Below are 22,195 nucleotides of genomic sequence, written 5' to 3'. Positions count from 1 at the left end.
AACACACGAACAAAAACGATTATTATAAGTCATTGTTACATTAATATAATATATGATTTACTGTTTGTGTAAATTGTTCTGAAAGAGTAACTAGCCGTCTAGTTAGTTACTAAAAGTTAAAACATATAAAAATAAAATAACTGCTATAAATAGTTTGTTATTATTTTGTGAATAATGTAAACTGATAATATGATATTTTTTTTCATTTTAATCTCTTCTTGTACCAATCACTTTTTAATCGAGTAGTCAATGTTTTATATTATATCACTTGCAGTACTTAATTATGTAAAAAAATCTTATTCATTTTGATATAATTGCAAGATTTTGTTCTATCTACCTATAATATAGAAATAGCTTTCTCCTACTTATCCGTTACCACTTCTACAATATATAAGAAATATAGATTAAATAAAAACGTGTTAAGAAGTTATATTTACAATTAAAAGGCTGATTGATAGAATTGTTTCAAAAACATCGTATATTTATCCACATGGAATGCTAATGAGTTTTCCTTAAATTCGGCTGTTGTGATAACCTAGAATAACGCTTTATTAGGGAATAATCTTCAGAAACAAAATGAAATTAATATATCAGATTTTTTCGTTCACAAAAATGTTTTACTTTGTATCACATTACACAAAATTTTTAGCTATTGTGAATAACCTTCAAATGTTATTATACGTATGTTTATACAAAGATAACTTTATCAACTATTAAGAAAGTCCATATTTTGTTTTCACTGTCAAAATATTTTTATATCGCAAAACGGTTAATCGTTACTTTACAATAAACACTTAGAGTTTACACACTGAAGTATATTAATTAGTAACCAATTTAATAAATTAAACATTACAATTAATAAACCTGACGTAACAAACCGATAACTTGTAAATATAGCACAAATTAAGATAATGAGGGTATTTGCATAAAAAGAAATGGATATTATTTTCTTGAAATTATTCAAAACATGAAGAATTCTTAAGTACATGGATCTAAGATAAAGTATCTAAGATCTATACCTTCATTAAGTATATAAAATTAATAGATAATTCTTATTTTACGACAAAAAACATAGAATGAGAACCCAAAGTATTAATTGTTCAGTTAATTGAATCTTGTATCTCATGCTCTTCGATGTTTTGTTGTTGTATATTCCGGTCACAGTACTGCCAGCATTGACTTTCCTCGTCCAACTACCTGCTGCGTGCCAAGTTGCCAACGCGCGTAAGACTGTAATTAGGTAAATGTACAGGACTGCAGTTGATATTACAACACTAAATACATTTCTGGATCTCGATCAATTATGTACAGAAAGGCTGTTATATAATCAATAAATACTTAATAAAATAATGATTATTTGACACACGATGTCATCGCTATCGTGTCATTATCGTTCTAGATCCTTCTTTGCAAGACTCGTTTATGAATGATGCACATGAACGCCGTCAAATGAATAGTTTATGCTGTTAGAGCAAACAATATCTATATTATTACTGATCATTACATAGTACAAAACAAAGTCGCTTTCCGCTGCGGTATTATTATTAGTATATTTTTACATGCAGTTGGCGGGGCGGAGCTACATATGATGAACCAATTGTGTAAATATTTAAAAAATATATATGACGTGAATGGTTCTATCTTAAATGAAATAACATTATTAATGTATAATCATTGTTTGCATAAAGAAAGAAACGCGACGACAATGATATCATAACGGTATGATATTATTATCGTAGGGAGTTTATTTTGCTATAAAAATCAGTTACTTAACTTATCGTTGAAAATAAATCAATAATATTTGTATTTATAATTTTACATTATATGGTATAATCAAAATGATTAATATCAAACTAATATTATATTCTTAAAATAATGATATTTTTTTATAGATCTTTTAATATCGCAAAACACATTTATTAAGCAATTAAAAAGTTGGATTCCATCTGGTATGATTTTCAGTTTTCACTGAATAATAAACAGTTGAAAGAAAAAGGTTAAAAGTTCCGATTATAAATATCATAATGATTTAAAAAAATACTATAAACAGAAAACATGATTATTTTTATGCTTGGAAATAAAAAGTAACTAAAAATATAGTAACAAAAAAAAAGCAGTTTAATCCATGTCACATAGAAACATCATGAATATAAGCAGGCTGATATTTAGTATATCTTACCCAATTCCAATCAATGGAGTAAAGATAAACAAACGTTAGATTATCATATTCCATGCGTTTTGCTATTATTTGTGTTATATTATGGCCCAAGTACAAACAGTTCTTTATTAATATGTGTTTAATACCACTTTATCTTTACTTCCAACTTCGCCGACGTTTAAAAACGCTATTTTTCGCGAATCCTCAATGAATATCGTTGGTTATTATTTTACAAAGTCAAAGTTCACTCAAGCTGTTCTTGGAATTGCCTATAGATTGACACTTACTTTTGTGTAAATTTAGTTAGTTTAGTTATTAAAATAGATTAGTTGTAATTTAGTTTCAAGTTTTGATCAATAAACACTACTGGTAGCAAATTAAATGAAATTATCTTATAATATAATTTAAGAAAGTTGCAATAATTTGAATGTTATCAAATAACAGTCTTGACATAATATTGAACTCGACTTTCTACTTATACAAACTACAAATACTAATTTCAAAACAATTATAGGTACAAGTTTAAAAAAAAATAATGTACGTATACAATTTCTTTTTAAATAATATGCATCGTGTTTATTACACTAATATACAACTTTAAGTAGTTACATAATAATTTCATTTTTATTTTAAGCATGTAATGTTTTATGCACCGTAAGTTCACCTTAACCGGTTCCCGAGCTCAGATGTAGTAATCATTTCATATATGAAAAAACTGGTGGACACCAGGCTGTTTACTAGTGCTTAATATGGATTCGATAATAAGATCCAAGTTACCAAAGAGAGAGCTTTGAATAAAAATAACTAATTACTATTATAAAATAACTATTTACTATATACTATAACATGGAACAAAAGGGTAGAGAATTATTCTGAAACTAAAAGATTACTACAAATACATTTATGATTTTTTTACAATCACAAATAGTTAATTTTGTTAATATAAAAAAGTTATAATTATATACTAGTTAATTGTATTATACATTATTATTAATGATAAATTAAATAAATTTAAAAATCTTTTTTTAAACAAAATTTTCAGTAGTTTTTATAAGTTGACAAAATATTTTTAAGCGCTGCTCAAATAACACAACGCAACTTTCCTCTAGTATTTAATACAAAAATAAATATCAAATACTACTTTATTGGAGTATTTAACAAATTAGAATAAGTCGACATGCTAACATTTCAATAGTTTAATTTTACAGAATGCATAATTTTAACCATTGATTGTTTTGAATTAAAATTGCACTACGATATAAAAGTATTAGCTGTCAATTTTCATTAAACATATCGCTGAAGTGCACAAATGCTTCCGTCTGATGCAACAGTTTTCGACTGTATATCATCTAGTAAGGCACTCGTATCAATGAATAGAGCCCCCGCGAAGGCACGCAACGCTATCGTGTAGAGCGCCGCACGCGCAACACAGGTGCCTACTACGCGATTCACGCTAAGGTTGCATCAGCTTAGTTTCTAATTCACACGCTCCTATTAATGGGGACAGTAATGGTACTCGGGTCACTGATTCCACATTTTAGCCTTACATTAATGAAACATGTGTGAAGAATATTACTATAGTTATTTATTATTAAATTTAACAGAGACAGTGAGACAACCAATTACTTATAAACACATCTTATCGTATTTCCAATTATTTATTTGTTATCTACGCGTATTTTTAACGGATTTTAATTTTATCCGATAAAAGATGGAAAAAAGTGACTAAAATATATTTTTATTTACATAAGAAGTTTCAAATTGTTATAATATAAATATAAGACTAACTTAATTTATTAAGTAATAATCGTGGGAATACAACATAATAAACAACAATATTTAAAAAAAATAAATTAATTAATAGTCTTTCAGAAGAGTATGGCTTTTATCTATCTGTTACTAACGGGGACAAGTTTATAATAAAAATACATAAATATACCATAAAATCAAAAGTAATCAATATAAATAAAATGAATGTTTGTCCTCTATGCGCTAGGAACTAGAAATTTGGCGAGTTGTTCTGCGTAAGCAAAAAAAAAAGAATTTTTCTTTGTATGTCTAATTTTTAATGTATGTTTACCCGTACGAAGCTATTCCTACTAGTACTTTATAAAAAGTTTTAATATGAATCTATTAGTAATATTAAGCGTTACAAACAAAGAAAATCAAGTTCTGAATTGATCTACATCAGTGGTTCCCAAAGTGGTCCAGGTGGACCTCCAGGGGTCCACGAGAGACTTGCGGGTGTCTACGTAGGCGTGAATAAAAAATGGGGCTCCATAAGATGTTAATGGGGGTCCACGAAAAATTATCTGGTTTTTATAGTAAAGAGCAAAAATGTAAGCATAGTTTTTGTAAGGGCCTACCTACATAGTTTTAAGTACCTAACTAAGCAGATAATATTTTAATAAGGCAAACGACTGTTACTCACCACTATAAATACTTGATGCCAAAGGTACCTACCTTTTTTTTTCTTTTTGTCATCAGTTTCAGAGAATCACAAATTTAGTTCATATTTTAGTTTTTCCCTCCAACTGTGGTTACAACCACATGCCAATAGGTGGTCCACGAGAAAAATAAGTTTGGGAACTACTGATCTACATGATACATTAACCTCCGATATATGTATGTACATATATATTATACAATATATCAAGTATTCAATGTTTTATCTGACAAACAATTTTTAGCGAAGATTTTTAATCGTTGTACAGATGACACATACATAAGTTGGAGTTCCATAATTATAATAATTCTGTATTATAAGCATAAATATTTTATTCTTATGAATAAAAGTATTCATAATAATATTAAAACTATGTTGCAAGTAAAATGTATTCGTCTCATATATTCTATGATCGGTTAGGCAAAAAGCGGTTTAACTGGAAGTTCCACGACCTAAGTAACGATAAGTGAGCAACTTGACCTTATATTTTGTTAGAACAAGATATGATATGACGTGACAGTTTCATCCCGCTCGCACGCGACCATGATCACTTAGGTGGTGTTATCCATGCCACATATCAAACATATATTAAAAATTAAGAAATTACTGTTTAATTATTAAAGGTCAATTGTAATTTACTGCTGAACAGAGTTCTATCCCGCGGCGAGTTAGTAAGTACTGTTTTCCTCCATCCGCATACCGTTCGATCCCGCCCTTAATCATCAAGTCATCCGTCAATCTGGCTGGAAGACGCCTCTGCTTTTTTGCCGACATTCGATCTCTACTCGAGGATTCGTTCTGCTCCAATTCAAACAATAAAAAGTACAATTGTTTTCTACTTATCAATCAACATAATAACATAAGTCACATAAAGAAATATTCGAATACTATTTCGAATAGGTAATACATAATACAAGTTACAATATAAAAGAATTTGAATATTTTTTGAAAGTCCCATATTTTATTATTAACCAAATTATTTCGTTATTATTCTCATAGTTAAGATGTTGAATAGTTTTAAATATAATTAAGCATTTAATTATAATATTTATTGATATGGGTAAAATACTTTTGTATAATTTACCATTAAATTCTGATACATCAAATTAAAACAAAGGTCAATTGAACATTCTGTATATTTAAATGGTTCAGAGTGCGACCTCAACTACTTAAAACCGGTTTTTGCTTGATGATGTTGCATACAGTTTTCATTACAACTTATGTGTCATTGTAATATTCACAAGTAGAATTATATATTTATTTATATTTAATTATTAATAACAATAGAATAAAAATTACACACGTTTAAAATTTAACCGTCGGTCAACAAGAAGAAATAAGTTAATTAACAATTTCTGTAAAATTTATCATATTATAGGAATTGCTAGGCGTTGCATGCATATAGAAGCATTTCGGAATGAGAGTTCAATTAAACTTTCCTATTTCCTTGAATAAAATAATACATGTGTACCTATGATATGACAATGGTACTGTAAGAAATATTAACCATCCCTTATATCGGCCATTGCGCCACCAACCTTAAGATTTTATGTCCCTTGTGTCCTTTAGTTACATTGACTCACCCTTAAACCGAAACACAACACTACAAAGTATTGTTGCTTTGCGGTAGATGTGATAAGAGGCCATCTACCCAGACGGGCTTGCACAAAGCCCGCCATCAAATAAAAAGTAAATGTATAAAACTATATTTACTAGATAGTGAACATTTAAAAATCTCAGGTAAATTAAACCTATACAGTAATACACTCTACATATTTTAATTCTCACATGTATAGAATAAGTCCATATTGTGATTACAAGGGTTAATAGTCTACATTGATAATTTATTGCTATTTAAATGTTACCAAGATAATTTTATGTGATAAAGGGAATATTCTGTCACGTAATTCCTATATCTTTTAAATGTTTGTTTTGAATAAAACGGTGACAAGGACAATTCTATCTTCTTCTATCAAAGTTTTTATAACTTTGTAAAAAATATATTTAATAAAATAGATTTTATGATATCGCTTGATAATATATTTAAAATTACGTCTCTAATTGAGATCAGTTTGGGATGACCACAGTCTATGTCAACTATATTTCAATGGTAGGAGAAGAAAAGATAATTAAACCTTATATTTAAATATTCAATTTGCTAATAGCTACATCATATCATGTTCTACAAAGAGTTCTTAATTAATATATGAATATATTTATTTAAATTTATAATACAAAACTATTCCGCGTAATGTATTATTAAATGCAGTTTAATTCTACTTTCAAAAATGTTGCTTACAAAATTCGCCCCTATTTGAAAACGACATTATTGCACGGACCCATGATAAATGCCATAGGTATTTATTATTTATTATTTATTATTATTATCTTGAACAATAATGTCATGTCAATTCAAGGTCAATGTTGTTAATTTATCGTAACTGCTCCTGACCTTGGAATCGGCTGCAGTATGATAAAATGTGAGCTTTTATTATAACTAATAACAGCTTTTAATTATATGGATCAGACACATACACATACATGATCAATTTAAATGTTCCGTCTTCTATCCCAGCCATCCCGTATGAGTGGAGACTAGAGATGAAACGGATAGCAGTTTGGCCGGATACCGGATATTCGGCCGACTATGTGGCCGGATAGCCGGGTATTCGGCCGCCGGATATCCGGCGAAACGTAGCCGATCGCCAATGGGACCCTTATTCTTTGTGGGTAGCTAATGCCAAACAATATCCAAATTTAGCAAAGTTTGCCAAAATCTACCTTTCTGCACCTTGCAGGAAGGTGTATAGGTAAAGACTTTTTTCTGAAGCTGGCCTTATTTATGAAGAGATACGCAACTACCTGCTACCTCTCAATGCAGAGAAATTAGTATTTATTCACCATAATTTGCCCTTAGTGCAGTATGAGTACTAATTCATTCATTTTCTTTGTATTACATAAATTTACATTTGTGTGATTAAATTAATTATTATAAGAATTAATTTACAACTAAAACTATATATTTAAGTTAAGTGATACTAAGACTAACTAAAGAATTACTCAAAAATATGTTTCTTTTATCCAGTTTTTTATTATTCGGCCGGATGTCTATCTGGTATTCGAATAGTAGCTATCCGGTATTCGGCCGGATAGTATTATGGCGGCCGGATAGGCCGGATACCGGATAGTTACCGGATATCCGTTTCATCTCTAGTGGAGACACAAAGAAAATCATCAAATACGGTCTCTATTATTACAATATTACAATTAATTCAAATTAGCACCCAGTAGGTAATCGCGGGACGCGTGGCAATGATACACTGACCAAACAAACTCATTAAAATTTTATAGATTCATTTAAAAGATAATAAATACATTAAAATAAATAAATTATACTTGGGATTCACATTGGCAGGGACAGCATTCTCTGCATAATTGCCAAAACTTTACTTTTTCCTTAATATATTTTAACATTAAAATTGGTTTACATAATCATTGTTATTTCTGATTATTTGAAATAATAAACAGAGTACATATTGATAGTAAAATTTAAAAGGAACAAATGTTTAAATAACTGTAATACTTAATAAAAATCAATAATATTTCTTGGTCTTTGCTAATAATTTAAATTCTTGTATCAGGTCAGCGTAGTAACAAAATAATCTTAGTAATAAAAAAACACGAGTAATAAGTTTGTTTGTCCGGTCATTCGCTTATCAGCCACAAAAAACTTTTTGCACTTTTTATTTATTAACGCTTCACATCGATATGAATATATCTGCCGATACAGTCAAGATTCTATAAACTATTTACATACAAGTGTGTCTAGTTGTATTTCAATTTTCCTTATATTCCTGATGCGTATTCTTATTGGATATTGTTTACTTAGTCGACGTAACACGGAATTCCATAACATCCGAATTATGCGGAATAGTCGTGTTTATGATATGAAACTAACAATGACGAAAATACGATTAAAATCTAGTGACGTCAATAAAAATTGAAAATAATTTACACGGATGACGTTTCATTTGTTTTTGCGGCTGTATTGTCATAAATAAAATTTGACGTAGCAACCGATCCATAATATTTTGATAATATTATAACTGCATCCATATCGAATAACGTTGCGTTAAGATTTATTACTTAGATGGGCTTGTTTTGAAATAATGCAAACTAGACTCAATAATAATCTAATTGCTCTTTGCATAATTTACAAGTTATTTTAGATACAGCTTTATCATTATTATTACTTTTATATTCACCTCTATTTCTTATTTAATGATAAATAAATGTAATCACTAACTACAGTCGGAGACGTTTTTAAGGGTGCATGCAAAACATTCATACAAAATAGTATACAATTATTATTCCAAGTTTTGGTCTCTTGAAAACATTATTTTTTATTAAATCCCGACTGTATAAAATTAAAAAAAGAATTTTCTGACAAAATATATAAGTATAATACATAAATAGAACATATTATAATTTCATGATGTACGTGCAATCTAATGTATATTTTTATTCTGAAATAAGCGCGTTTAGCACGACAGGTAATGTCATAGAAATGTTACATCATGTTCATAGTTTTTATAGACTTAAAGGCTTAGTAAACAAAATATGCCGTCTATATTCGAAACGGCCGAAAATATTTCGTCAGCACGTGCGTTACTTTAAAGCAAAAACAAATTCTTAATAAAGTAACATAATACGATTTAATAAAAAAAACCACTAATCAATAAATCTAAACACTGATAACTGTCGAAGATACTGTCTGATTATTAATGGAGCATTTACTTTACAATAAAACGTATGTAATTGCGATAGTTATAACCTTTCAGTTAGGTTAGGTTAGTGTTTTTACACATGCGCAGTTCATATTTTTTCGACAGTTTACAGTTTGGTTTGATTTATTATAAGCTTCACGTCTTTCAAAAGTCAAAGTTTACGAGTTTGAGTTCGAAGTTGACAATTTCACATACCTAGGATTATTTCAGATAGCAAGCCTACCAAGGCATAAATATGTATGAAATATTCGTTATGACGTCCGTAAAATCAGGAATTCCTTTGGTTTGTAAACGATTTAATGTTCTGAGAAATATAAAGTATAATATATGTATATAATAAAAATAAAAAGGACTAAAGCATTTAAAACTACAATTTACATATATGAATATTATAGTAAACATGTATGACATTATCATCGAATCCTCAAATATAAAAAAATGTTTTTTCGTCAGTCTTGGAAAAATACGCGATAATTTATAGTTTAAAAAATACGTTACGGACACTAAAAAGATAAAAAGCTGATTTAATATTCAAAAGACAAAGACTTAACAGTGATGTGTAATTGTCATTCCGTTAATTCTTAACTCTTTGCAACATTTGCATATTTTACAGTTATATACTTAGGAACGGAAATACTTAGGCTTATTAATAAAGTATGTTAAGAGTAATCTAATTAGAAATTACTATTAAAATAATATACATAATTTGAACTAAAAATATTACTGCATTCCTACTGTTTTACATATTATATTTTGTATAATCACGTATTGGGTAGTAAAACGAAAACTTTTGATCGAATCATCAATTACATTTAAAGTTTTTTCCTTTAATATAATTATATGTAAAGATAATCATGTAATTCGTTTTCTCATATAAATCGCTTTATAAATGCTTCTCTTATCAACGCAAGATCGGTGGGTTTATTCACCGCCCTCGGCCTACGTCATTAAAGCTCGTGCGACCATCGCATCATAGATAGGACAATCGCCCCAACATAACAATTTCGCTCATATATTTAGAATAACAACAATTACGAAACTATTGCTTTTGTTTACTAAAACAATTTTTGTTCAAAATAACAGAAAGACATACACAATTAATACATGAAAAAGTGACAGCATTAATTTATAGAAATTTTAAACATGTAAGTGATATACGTGTTTATATATACCTAATTCTGATATATATTTTTCAAAACGCTTTTTTTTAATGTGCTATTTTTCGTTTAAATAATGTCCAAAATTTCAATCTTCTATATAAATTACGAAATGCAAAATTAATAATTCAATAAAATGAAAAATATATATTTGGAATTAAGAAACCAAACTAATTAATAAACGCCCGTTGAATTATATGGTATAAATTAGTATCATATACAGTTCTCTTTTATATCAACTTACTAATTATTATTTACTATTATTTTTAAACTGAAGTTCAATAAAGGAAAGCTTTCTTTAACACGTGATAGTGGCGGCAAGTTGTGCCGCGTTTCGGCAGCGCGCGCGCACGGCCTGCTCGCAAGATAAGCGAGCGGTTACATCAGACCACGGCGCGTGCCCCGACAAGTATAAAACCGTCGAACGCCGCACCGTCACCTCATTCACAAATCACAACCGATAAATGACCAGTCAATATTAGATTGTGGCAATGATCTACGATCTCATGCATTTACCTGATTCAGTTATTTTTTATCTTAAATACGAACAGTGGTGGCATAGTGACAATTGGTGTGATAGTCATTCTCCGCGTTTCGAGCATCAGCAGAGATAACAGGAGCTTTCTGGATCTTGTACACTGACGAGAGGGTAAATATTTACCTTTTTATAATAACAATAACTTTCGATATGTAAACGGTTGAACGGTTATAAATATTAAATTTATATCGTCTCGTAAGATAAAACATATCTTATAAAATTTTATTAGTTTCAAGGATAAAATATGAGTTTATTAAAATATACACACACAGATCATAGATCGAAAATACTAAATAACTTCTACATTAAAGTTATGATAACGCGAGGGTCAATTACTTGTGGCCAAATTATCATTTCAGTAAATTATTATTTACGTCAGTTGTTAATTGTTTGCGATAACTTTTGGTAAAGGCGATAAAAGTTCTCATTCTTATAATATTTGAATAGCTGAGACAGTTATATGTGTACACTCTTTTGCTGAGAGTCTGCAATTGATCTCATTGTATTGTATACTTATTTTACATAGCATGTTCACCTTTAGTAATAATAACCTTACCGATCGTCATGGGCGTTGAACCGGTACTTTATTTTCTTTAAGACATAAATCACTTCCTTTTGCTATAACCTCTTGGAAGCTATTTATATCATCATCAATGTTACCATTAGTGTGACATTTTGTGATGTTTTAAATATCTAAAATAAATACATTTGTTTTCCCAACACAATAACAATATAAAATTTAGTTAATAACTGTAATGTACAAATTTAACCTTGCACCACTGACATTTTCAACAAATACTATTTACCATTACGATATTAACAATAAATTTCCTTTTTTTGCAGTTTTTGGCCTACTAGAGTTGAAAGAACTCACTTTTAAACGTTTTGAAACTAAGAAGGGGTAAACGTTTTAAATATAAAGTAAAATGGCCACCGTGCAGTCTCCTCCTGACTTGAGTCTGACGTCGCCGCTACCTGTGAAACAGGATACAAATGACTTAGACTTAGTGGCATTGACTATGGCCGCTCTACGCTTCGTAAGCCCATGGTCTGTGGACACTCCAACCAAATGGTCAACGCGTATTGTGCCTGGTACTCCGGAAGCTAAAGATCGCGTCATCACTTTAGCAGAGGTATCTCTACACGACACCCCTAAAGACTGCTGGGTAGTCATATACGACAGAATCTACGATATCACCGATTTCCTCGACGAGGTGAGTTGAAATTTTCGGGATTTTCATTAATTATTCTACTTGTAATATATTTATGATTTTAAAGAAACCATATGGATGAATTTAAGACTCGTTTATGGTCTTAAAACCAGTTAAGCAACTGAATTCTATTTGGTTTTAAATGTTAGCTAATAGATATTTCTTTGTTTCTTAGCATCCTGGTGGAGACGACATCATGTTAGAATATGCTGGCCGTGACGCAAGTACAGCATTCCGGAGCTCTGGACACTCTATTCTAGCTACTAAAGCACTAGATCGTTTTTTGATTGGCGAGCTCCCTCTACAAGAACGCATGTATCGTCGACCGGGTGGCATTCGCCTTAGCGACATACCGGAATAATTCGCTAAAATTTACCCAAATAATATAAGCCACTTTGTTTAATTATTGTTTGACACTGTGAAGGAATTTAATATAAAACTATTTAAATTTGTTATTAGGCTAAGCTATCGCTATACACTCTTATCGCTTAAAATTTCATATTACAAATAACTTACTTAACTACTTATTTAGTTTACGTATTATTGTTAAAAAAAGAGACGTCGTGTCGTAAGATAAGTATCTGTATAAAGATTTTACCAGTATTAACTGGTACATTTATTAAATTAAGGTATCACGTCTTGCATTTATTTAGAATCGTTTATTATAAGCACCATTTCGCTCGACAGTATTATGTAAAAGGATTTTTACACTTTATATTTACTAAATGTTTTCCTGCTGTTTATGTATTGTTTTTTAAAAGTTCCTATATATTTTTAAGTGTTCTTATTTTTAAATAAAAAATATCTATGGTATCTGAAAGGTATTTTGTATTTTTATTTTTTCAACTCGTTTTATTATTAAATTTTAAGAGCGTCTAACTGCGTAATTTTCATAAATAAAGTTTTAAGTCACTGACTAAAGTATACTTAAAAATATAGACTCATAAATTTAACTAGTAAAATATATTACCTACGTACCTTCCTACTTAACAATAAAAAATTAGCCTTCTATCCATGCATTTCACCGAAGTGACAGAGCCATATATCGCGAACTTCAAATCAAAAACAAATCTATCTCAGAAAGTCTAGTCTATTTGGTAAATAAATTTAAAAAGATTTTCTTTAATCGTACCTAGTTGTATAGTTTAACGCAAATTGCAAAATATTTCCAAACGTAAAACTAAAGACGTTAATCTAATGAAAAAATTAAGTTAACTTACGTTGTTCAAATAACTTACGTTGAATTATTGTGAACTCTAGCTATTTGCTTACACGTTTCACAGAAACGTTATCTTTGCTTAAATTTCCAATCTTCCAGCTACGGTCAGTTGGCAAATCAGCTCTAAGATTGTATATATAACTTTACACTTCTTATCTTAAAGGTCATAAGAAAAACAATGAAAATAAAGATATTTAATTTATGATAACGAGGGCTTACTTATAGAATGTACCAAATATGTAATGAGAAATTTGTATAATATATTGTTTACAAAGGATGTTAAGGATCTCCGTAATCGTAACCGAAACAGATAAAGAAATATTAATTATAATTTTGTTTTTACATAGAGTAATAATACTTAAGAGCAGCTAATTGTATTTGATAGCTATTTATTTTTTCTGTGTTTATTATACTCTATACTAAATAATAGCTCACAAATAAAGTCAAATTGATATCTTGTAATGTTTACTTTTACAATTTCTAAATAATCTCGATATAAATTAATCTGAAACAATTTCGTATCCGTAACCGTATCTGAAACCGATAAAATATTATTCATATATCCTTATCCATATCCAGATCCGAAATTACATATCCATACCATCCCTGGTGTAAAGTAAATCTAAAACATAATTCGTTTTAAAATTTCAGTTTTAATGAAATTAATAAATAATTTGAAAATGTCAGTTTTCGATTTTTAGTTTTCAAAAAGACAAATGGGTATTGTAATATATTTATTAGTAAACAATAATATCCCGCTTTAAATTTTTTTATTTCTATGAAAATATTTAATGTTTTGCGAACATACACCACATTATTAAATATGTATTGAGAAACGACAGATTTGGAGGGTGTGTGTAAGTGTGTCATAATTTATATCGAGATATAAAGATTTTGATACGACATATACCTAGTCTTTTTAACAATGATAAGTTTTAATGATATGTTATTTAAACCAACGGCTTTACCTTTATAGGTTTAGCGGGTGATTAGTAGCAGTAGTCGAATGAGGGGAGATAGAAAGAGAGAAATTTCTGTTTAGTTATATACTCGATAAGATTGTTTATACGTTAATTGACCTGCAAATGTAAGATATTTACAATTGTTAGTCTCCAGCCGATCTTTCTCTCGCGTGGTCATACATTTGTTTTTATATTAAAACCACACAGACACACATACAGAACAGATTTTATCTTCGATCTAGGCACTCGTATTAAACAAATAAAATGTGAAACTAAAACTAATTGTCTGGACTAGACAAGGAATTGTTACTTTTGTTTTCTCTTTTATTTACCTACGAGCATAGGCTCTCTGTAAGCGCGATTAAATAGGCACAAGTGCTCAGTTAACTCTTTTGCAGACAATCTAAAAGTTTATTTTTGGTTGTACCACTATACTATAATCCCTTTAATCCAATGACGTTTCATACCTCTCGCTTACAATCAGCTTCCGATTCTCTGCATAAGGAAAAATGCTGAAATCATAAAATAATTCATGGGATTTACAGTCTGCGCAGTTTATTAAATAATCTCATTGGTAGAAACCGTAAATGAGCGTAAATTTGGCACGGCTGGGCAAGGCATCTTCCCCTTCTTAAGGGTAAGATTATTAGAGCCGATTACACCACTATTATGATGAAAGGCAAGAGTACTGGCAAGAGAATTGTCTACTAGTAACAAGCATAAGCTAGTTATAAATGTTACCATATGTTTGTTGTTTGCAATGTATTATGTAGACACGTTTTAAAGACAGGATCTCAGACAACATTCAAAATTATTCAGATGCAATATTTAAAAAATAAATTAAGAGACGTTTTATTTATTGTAAAACGAATGACTTCTCTGATAACACACCTTGGGAAAGAAATGATCGCCGTTTCAAATAAATATATGATAATTGCATTGTAGATACAACAGTTGAAAAAGTACAGTACTACCGATTTATTTCCGTCGCGTCGCATCGGTTCGTCTTTCTCGGTAATGGTAAATATTTTTCTTGACAATATATATATATATATATATATAAATAAATTCTTCTGAATAAAAATCTTGACTTTTATTTTGTCTTCGAAACTATTTTAAGTAGTAATTGAAAATTCAATGTCAACCTAAATTTTACACACCTATATGAACAATAAAAAAAAAAAAATAAGCCATGGTAATTAAAAAATTACGATGAAAATTTATCTACCTATACTTTCGCATAAACCTTGGAAACTGCAGATACCTACTATTGTAAGGACTGATATGAGAGTCTGATGAACGAACGGAACCAACAAACTTAGTTTTTTAATAAAGGTCTTTTATTAAACATTTGGTAAACAAATTGTCTTTCCTTGTATCCAACGGACCGGCTGATATACTTCGAAATTTAATTATAATCACATTTAAAAAATATATATATATAGTATACCTAATCACTTATCACTTATTCTATCACTAAACAAATCTACGTATTTTATAGCATTGTACTGTACCAGTTTGTAAGGTAAGCGTACTAATGTAATAAATAGCACAAGAATGTAATTTCTTAGTTTTCAAGGGCGGTGATTGGCGCAGGAATTAAACAAAAATAAATATATTCGCATACCTTAACATACATTTTTTATTTTATTTATAGCTAGATTATTTATAAATATGCTAAATCAACATGTAATTTAAATATTCAATCGGTATTTGAGTTAAATAATAAATTCATAATAAAAATAAATGAAAGACTAAAATTAGTAATAGTATAAGTATTGATTTGGCATTGCAACCGATTGTGCGCTAAATATTCTGAGATTAATCGGTTTCAAATTTGATTAGAAGTGTATTACTTATTTTGAATGAATTAATAGAACATATAAATAACAATTATAAATTAAATTTATTTCTTACAATAAATGTGAAAAAAACTTCATCTTGAACTTTGTATGTCAGATGGAACATATTTATATTTTAAGACTTTTTCCTTTATATATTATTGCTTCAAAGTAAAATTTAAATAGAAACACAAAAAATAATAGACGCTTGTACAATTTTACATCAGTCGGACGGTAGGGACGCAAATAACAAACAGTAACTGCTACAAATATAGATTACAAAAATCCTTACTAAAGATCATTCTTAAGTTATTGTTACGAACGTCCTTTTGATTGGGGTCTCTTTAGCTGGTATAACTCTTTTTAGAAAAATAAGTTAAAAAAAATAGAATTCTAATTTGAATTACGCATTCCATCGTTCAATCGACTGTTATATATGTTATATTTTCTGTTTCTCATCACTAGCCCATCTGTCAAAAAAATCAAGTTAACTTGAACAGGGTATACTATAAAGTAGTAAAATTGTCTATGCATATAATCCATTGTCATCGATTAGACTTGAGTATATAATTAATTATTATTATAATATTAGACAGTACGCCAGAAGAATTTGTTAAAATACTCAATATAGTATAAAATAGTGATAATTATACAGAAAATTTAAAAAAAATATGATTTATTTCATTTTCATCTAAGTCGCAATCACAAATTTATTTAACATTAGCTTTTATTTTTGTTAAATAATAACGACTGTAACATGCAATATCCAATTATTCCATGGTACAATCGTATCAATTTAAATTGAAACATAATGTAAACTGTATTTTTTACTAAACTATACTTATTGCTATGACTTTGTGGTGACTGCTGCCATGCAAGTTGACAGTATCGTTTTGTTTATTAAAATTAAAAAGTATATATATTACCGCTTTATATAAAATATAATTGTCGGTTGTCAGACTTGACAACAACATTTGGTTTTATTATTTGAATCAGCTGATTGTCAATGTCATTTATACCTAACTTGTCGAATTTGTTTCTATTTGATTTGCATTTATTTATTGTTTATATGATAACTAGATTTAGCTACACAACGAATAAAATCTGATTTATATACTTTTTGTTATGAAGGTTCTTTAATTACAATTTAAAATGTCTGTGCATTGGAGTTCAGAGATCATGAAATGGGAGTACAGAGAATTACAAGCGACTGCAATGTCCGTTGATTACTCCGGTAATAATGTACTTTTGGCTGGACGCAGATGGCTTGCTATAAAATCTATTAGTCTAGAAGATGATGGAGGCGATATTGTGAAGAAATATCCACGCCACAGTAAATATGACGCAGCTGGTGCTGAGTGGTGTCAAACTTATCCTGGACAAAAACTCTGTGCAATTGCAGTAAGAAAATAATTATTAATTTGTTTTTATAATTTATCTCATGTATAACATGTATCAGTCTGTTGGCAATTCTGTCATATTTGTATCCACCCACCTGTACCAGAGCCAATTTCAGCCACTGCTGCTCCACTTGCTCAGCAGCAGAATTTTTATGTCCTGTTTCTTCATTTTTTACAATGTGACTTGTTATGCTTAATGAGTTTATTTTGTGTTGTGTATTTAAATAGAGTAATCAACATGTAGATGTATATGAGTGGCGTGCAGGAAACGATTTGACATGCATATGTTCTCTCCGTGGGCATACTCGGGTCGTCAGTGACACACATTTCCACAGACAGGATCACAACTTAATTGCAACTTGCTCAATAGACACATTCACATATCTCTGGGACTTACGAGATACAAGAAAACCAATCATCTCTTTGAGTGCTGTAGGTAAGATAAATGCAATTTGAAATAAATATATTTTTACTATGCTTAATCTTTTATAAAGTAAATTTATGTATACATTAAATTACTATATCGTTAATGCTTAGAATAATTTCAATCTCTAACATATATAATTTTATACCTTTTTTATAGCTGGTGCATCTCAAGTGCAATGGAACAAAGTTTCAACACATTTAGTGGCAACGGCTCATGATGGTGATATTAAAATATGGGATTATAGAAAAAGCTCTACACCCCTCCATTACATATCTGCTCATCTTTGCAAAATTCATGGAGTTGACTGGAGCCCTCACCATGAATATCAACTCGTAACATCTAGCCATGATGGTAGTATAAAATACTTCGACATTAATAATGCAAGACGACCAGAGAATGTTATAATGACAAATTTTCCCGTATGGAGAGCGATTTACACACCATTTGGTAGTGGCCTTCTAACTATTGGGGTTGGATGGGGAGGATTGCCTAGAGTGGAGCAGGCTGGAGTCATAGGAATTTGGATAGGGGGATCTCTTACACACAGATTAGTTGGGCACACAGACACTGTGCAAACTATGGTGTGGAGGCCAAATACATTGCCCTCTAATTATCAGCTTGTTACATGGGGAAGAGATCAGACTCTGAGATTGTGGACAATGCATCCATCACTGCTTAAAATGTGCCTACATTACTTACCAGAGGATACTGATTATGATGAAAATAATAGTGACTGTAAGTTTTTAGTTCCATCATTAATAAATTGTTGTTTTTCTAAAAATTATCATATAAGTTTATTACATAGAATATTTCTTTCAGCAGTTAGTTATGCATCTACTGTTAGCTCAATGAATGATCTCTCTCTAAGTGATAAAGGCCAAGAGATACAAATGGTATGAATCATAAATTATCTCTTTTATTTATTTTCTTTTCTATTCAAAAAATTTATTCGATTATTTAATTTTTCAGAATAAAATAGTACATAAAACAACTACCTCAATAGATGAAGAGTTTGAATCAATTAGAGAGATGGCTAACATTGAAGTAACAGATATGAATATAGAGACGAGAACTTGCCAAATACATTCTGAGCGCAACTGTTACACTGCCAACCTACAAGTTACTTTTCCTAGAAATGTTACTGAACAAACTATACCCAAATTTTCTTGGCTGTCAGGAACAAATGTAGATAGTACAACTACAATTAAAATTTTACAAGCCATTAATAGAACTGCTTATAAAAAAAAGAAGGAGGGACATAGATGTCTGTTATACTGCCTTAAAACATTAGCGACATCTATAGATGAGGTACTATTAATATTATTCAATTTGCGTTTATGTTATCGTCGGAATGTAACTCTTGTATATATTATAACAATTATTGCATTTCCATTAAGATTCCAGTTAAATCTAGCGAAGATTCCGATTCAATGAAGTCAAGTCAAAGAAGCCAATCAGAAAGTGAAAATGCAGGCGATTCCTGTATTCCGTTTCCCAGAACATGTGGTGCTAAATGGTGCGGGGTCAGCACTCTGGTGGTATTCAATCGACCAGCAAATGCAAGGCGGTTGTCACTGAAGCATGAAACTGGTACCCCAAGATCTATGTCATCGCTTTCATTGACACCAGGTTTATTTGGGACGGGTTACACATCTGTATCGCCTCACGCAACAACAACGCCCTCTCCTACAAATGCATCTGGCTTTCCACAGTTACATCATAGGCACGCATCAAATTCTATAACAACATTTTACTTTCAGGATCGGTGGGTAAGTACCAGTACAGCTTATTTTTTTAGTGGTGAAAATAAAATGTATTCAATGAACTTGAATTATTCCTAGAAAGCGCAAAGTCGAAGGGCAGGCAGTATGCGCAGCCGAGGAAGTATATCGACTTGTACGTCGCCTCGAGTGGTGCTGTACGTCGCCAACAACCTTTTCCCCCTGAACAGATCTCTTGCAGAAAAATATGTTATCAATGCAGATAATCCCGTCGGTGCGTATGACTGTAGCATGCTCGCTATAATTTTACAAACATATATATAATATATATTCATTTAAAGAATTGTGCTATTCTAGACATGTGCGAAAGAAATGCTAAGGCAGCTTCAGAGGAAGGAGAATGCGAGTTGTCGCACGCGTGGGGGCTGGCCGCCCTCGCCGCCAGGTCACTGACCGCGCGCTCCGTGGAGCACCTCGTGTCCAGCGAGGAGAGCATGGGCTGGGCCGGGCACCCGCTCTGCTGCAACCTCGTGCAAGCGCTGTGAGTCTATATGCGCTACGGTTTCCGCAGAGCCGTCACTGACCGTGCTCCCCGAGGAGCACTGCGTGCCCAGTGTGGATTTAATGTTAAACAGTACAAGAGACCATATTAATTGCATTTTTTTGTTGCAGAATATCACATTATGCGAAATCGTCAGATCTACAAATGGCTGCTATGTTGACTTGTGCGTTTTCAGTCTTCAACGATACCATTAACTCTAGTTCTCAATCTATCATTAGCACGTCAAGTTGTGTGAGTGCCTGTTAAACCTTTAATTCACCATTAAATTTTAAAATACGTCCAAATTTAACAAGAGTGTAAAGCAATAGTAGAACACGAAATAAATGTCAAGATTTTTTTTACAATATTTTCTCAGAAATATAAATAGGACAATATGTTTTTTCAGGGAAACAGTACGTCGCCGTACAGTACTATAAATCAGTATAGTGAAATAAGCGCCGATGGATGGACATTACCAATCATCCTTCGAAGTAGCTCGTGTTCAGAAGCAGAAAATTTAAATACAGAATACAGTGCGACCAAGTCCGAGCCCACGTCTGCCTGTGTCATAGACGAGGCGACAGTCCACCTCTATCACTGCTTTAAGCGAGCTTACGCCGATGTATTGCATCGCTGGCAACTCATATACAAGAGAACGGAGGTAACAAAATATTAAAATGTTTTAACTATAATTTTTTTTTAAAGATTTTTTTTTTTGGTATAAATTTCGTATTAATTTTGCTACACACAAGGGCCAAGATAGACGCGTCGTTAGAACGCGTGCAACTTAACCGGTGATTGTAAATGAAACCCAGACTACTGAATTTCCTCGTGCTTGATTTTTTGTTTATAATAATAACATCATATATGTCTTGTTACAATGAAATTGTGCAATATCTGCATCTACCTACCAGCGCGGTGAGTAAGCTCCAAACATCCTTCAAAAGGAGAGGAGTTCTTAGACCAACAGTACGAAATTTGCAGGCTGTTCGTATTATCTTCGTAAAAAGACAAAAGATGTTTATTGAGACAAGTTGAGGCTGCTGTTGTGTGCACTATGATAATTTTAACTTCATCCAGGTAATGAAGCTGGTGCGCGGCAAGAGCGAGGGCGCGGCGGCGGGCGAGGCGGCGTGGGAGTGCGCGCGCTGCGGCCGCACCGTGCGCAGCGCGGCGTGCGCGTCGTGCCGGCGCCTGGCGCTGCGCTGCGCCGTGTGCGGCCGCGGCGTGCGCGGGCTGGCCGTGGCCTGCGCGCTCTGCGCACACGCGGCGCACGCGCAGCACATGCTCGCCTGGTGAGTTGCATACGATCGCGGATAGCGGCTGATTTTCATATTAGAGGAACTATTATTAATTTAACTATTATTACTTAAAATACTGACTACGAGAACTGATAAGATCTTGTATTTAAATATTTTCATGTTTATCTCGCTTTTGCGACTCAATTTAGCTCTGTTAAAAAATATGTTACCCAATTTCTAATTCCAGCAGTTCAAATAATTAGGGCAACCCACGTTTATATAACTGTATTTTGTAGGTTTGCACAGCACGATACCTGCCCGGCTGGATGCGGTTGTAAATGCGTTATTGAAGGCAACTCTACGTGGAAAGGAACGAAATATGTTTAAAATTTACAAGAATAATCACTAATATGAAATTATACATATAATTAAACGTATATTATATAATATATTAATGATTTGTATAGTTTAATATAATAATATAAATATTTAAGTACGAAGACTGCCGCTTTTTGTACCTATAGTAAGAAATAAATGAATACAAAC

At 31.2% G+C, this 22,195-nt stretch overlaps 2 protein-coding genes across 3 annotated transcripts; both read left to right on the top strand.

Moving 5' to 3' along the window:
- The first annotated feature begins 10,981 nt into the window (after positions 1-10,981).
- Positions 10,982-13,121, top strand: LOC113394354 (uncharacterized). Its single transcript, XM_026631640.2, has 3 exons — positions 10,982-11,197; positions 11,930-12,300; positions 12,473-13,121. The coding sequence occupies exons 2-3, from the start codon at positions 12,013-12,015 to the stop codon at positions 12,656-12,658; spliced, it is 474 nt and encodes a 157-aa protein (XP_026487425.1). The 5' UTR covers positions 10,982-11,197; positions 11,930-12,012; the 3' UTR covers positions 12,659-13,121.
- A 4,265-nt stretch (positions 13,122-17,386) lies between these two features.
- Positions 17,387-22,099, top strand: LOC113394582 (GATOR2 complex protein WDR59). 2 transcript variants are annotated; one of them, XM_026631949.2, is made up of 12 exons: positions 17,387-17,720; positions 17,948-18,155; positions 18,303-18,881; positions 18,966-19,039; positions 19,116-19,454; positions 19,544-19,915; positions 19,988-20,141; positions 20,225-20,408; positions 20,540-20,660; positions 20,815-21,069; positions 21,489-21,703; positions 21,946-22,099. In XM_026631949.2, exons 1-12 carry the CDS (start codon positions 17,472-17,474, stop codon positions 22,034-22,036), a joined length of 2,841 nt encoding a protein of 946 aa, XP_026487734.1. In that variant the 5' UTR covers positions 17,387-17,471; the 3' UTR covers positions 22,037-22,099. The 2 variants fall into 2 exon arrangements, with proteins under 2 accessions (XP_026487734.1, XP_026487742.1); XM_026631957.2 differs by having other exon boundaries at positions 17,388-17,720; positions 18,969-19,039.
- The last annotated feature ends 96 nt before the right edge of the window (positions 22,100-22,195 follow it).

The sequence above is a fragment of the Vanessa tameamea genome, chromosome 4, assembly GCF_037043105.1.
Source record: "Vanessa tameamea isolate UH-Manoa-2023 chromosome 4, ilVanTame1 primary haplotype, whole genome shotgun sequence".
Taxonomy (NCBI): domain Eukaryota; kingdom Metazoa; phylum Arthropoda; class Insecta; order Lepidoptera; family Nymphalidae; genus Vanessa; species Vanessa tameamea.
This window is presented reverse-complemented; position numbering and strand designations above follow the sequence as displayed.

Coding starts and splice junctions, on each gene's coding strand:
- LOC113394582 (XM_026631949.2), top strand. CDS start 17,472: ATGTCTGTGCATTGGAGTTCAGAGATCATGAAATGGGAGTACAGAGAA. Junction 18,882..18,965: donor TGATGAAAATAATAGTGACT/GTAAGTTTTTAG, acceptor TATTTCTTTCAG/CAGTTAGTTATGCATCTACT. Junction 21,704..21,945: donor GCGCAGCACATGCTCGCCTG/GTGAGTTGCATA, acceptor TGTATTTTGTAG/GTTTGCACAGCACGATACCT.
- LOC113394354 (XM_026631640.2), top strand. CDS start 12,013: ATGGCCACCGTGCAGTCTCCTCCTGACTTGAGTCTGACGTCGCCGCTA. Junction 12,301..12,472: donor TCACCGATTTCCTCGACGAG/GTGAGTTGAAAT, acceptor TTTGTTTCTTAG/CATCCTGGTGGAGACGACAT.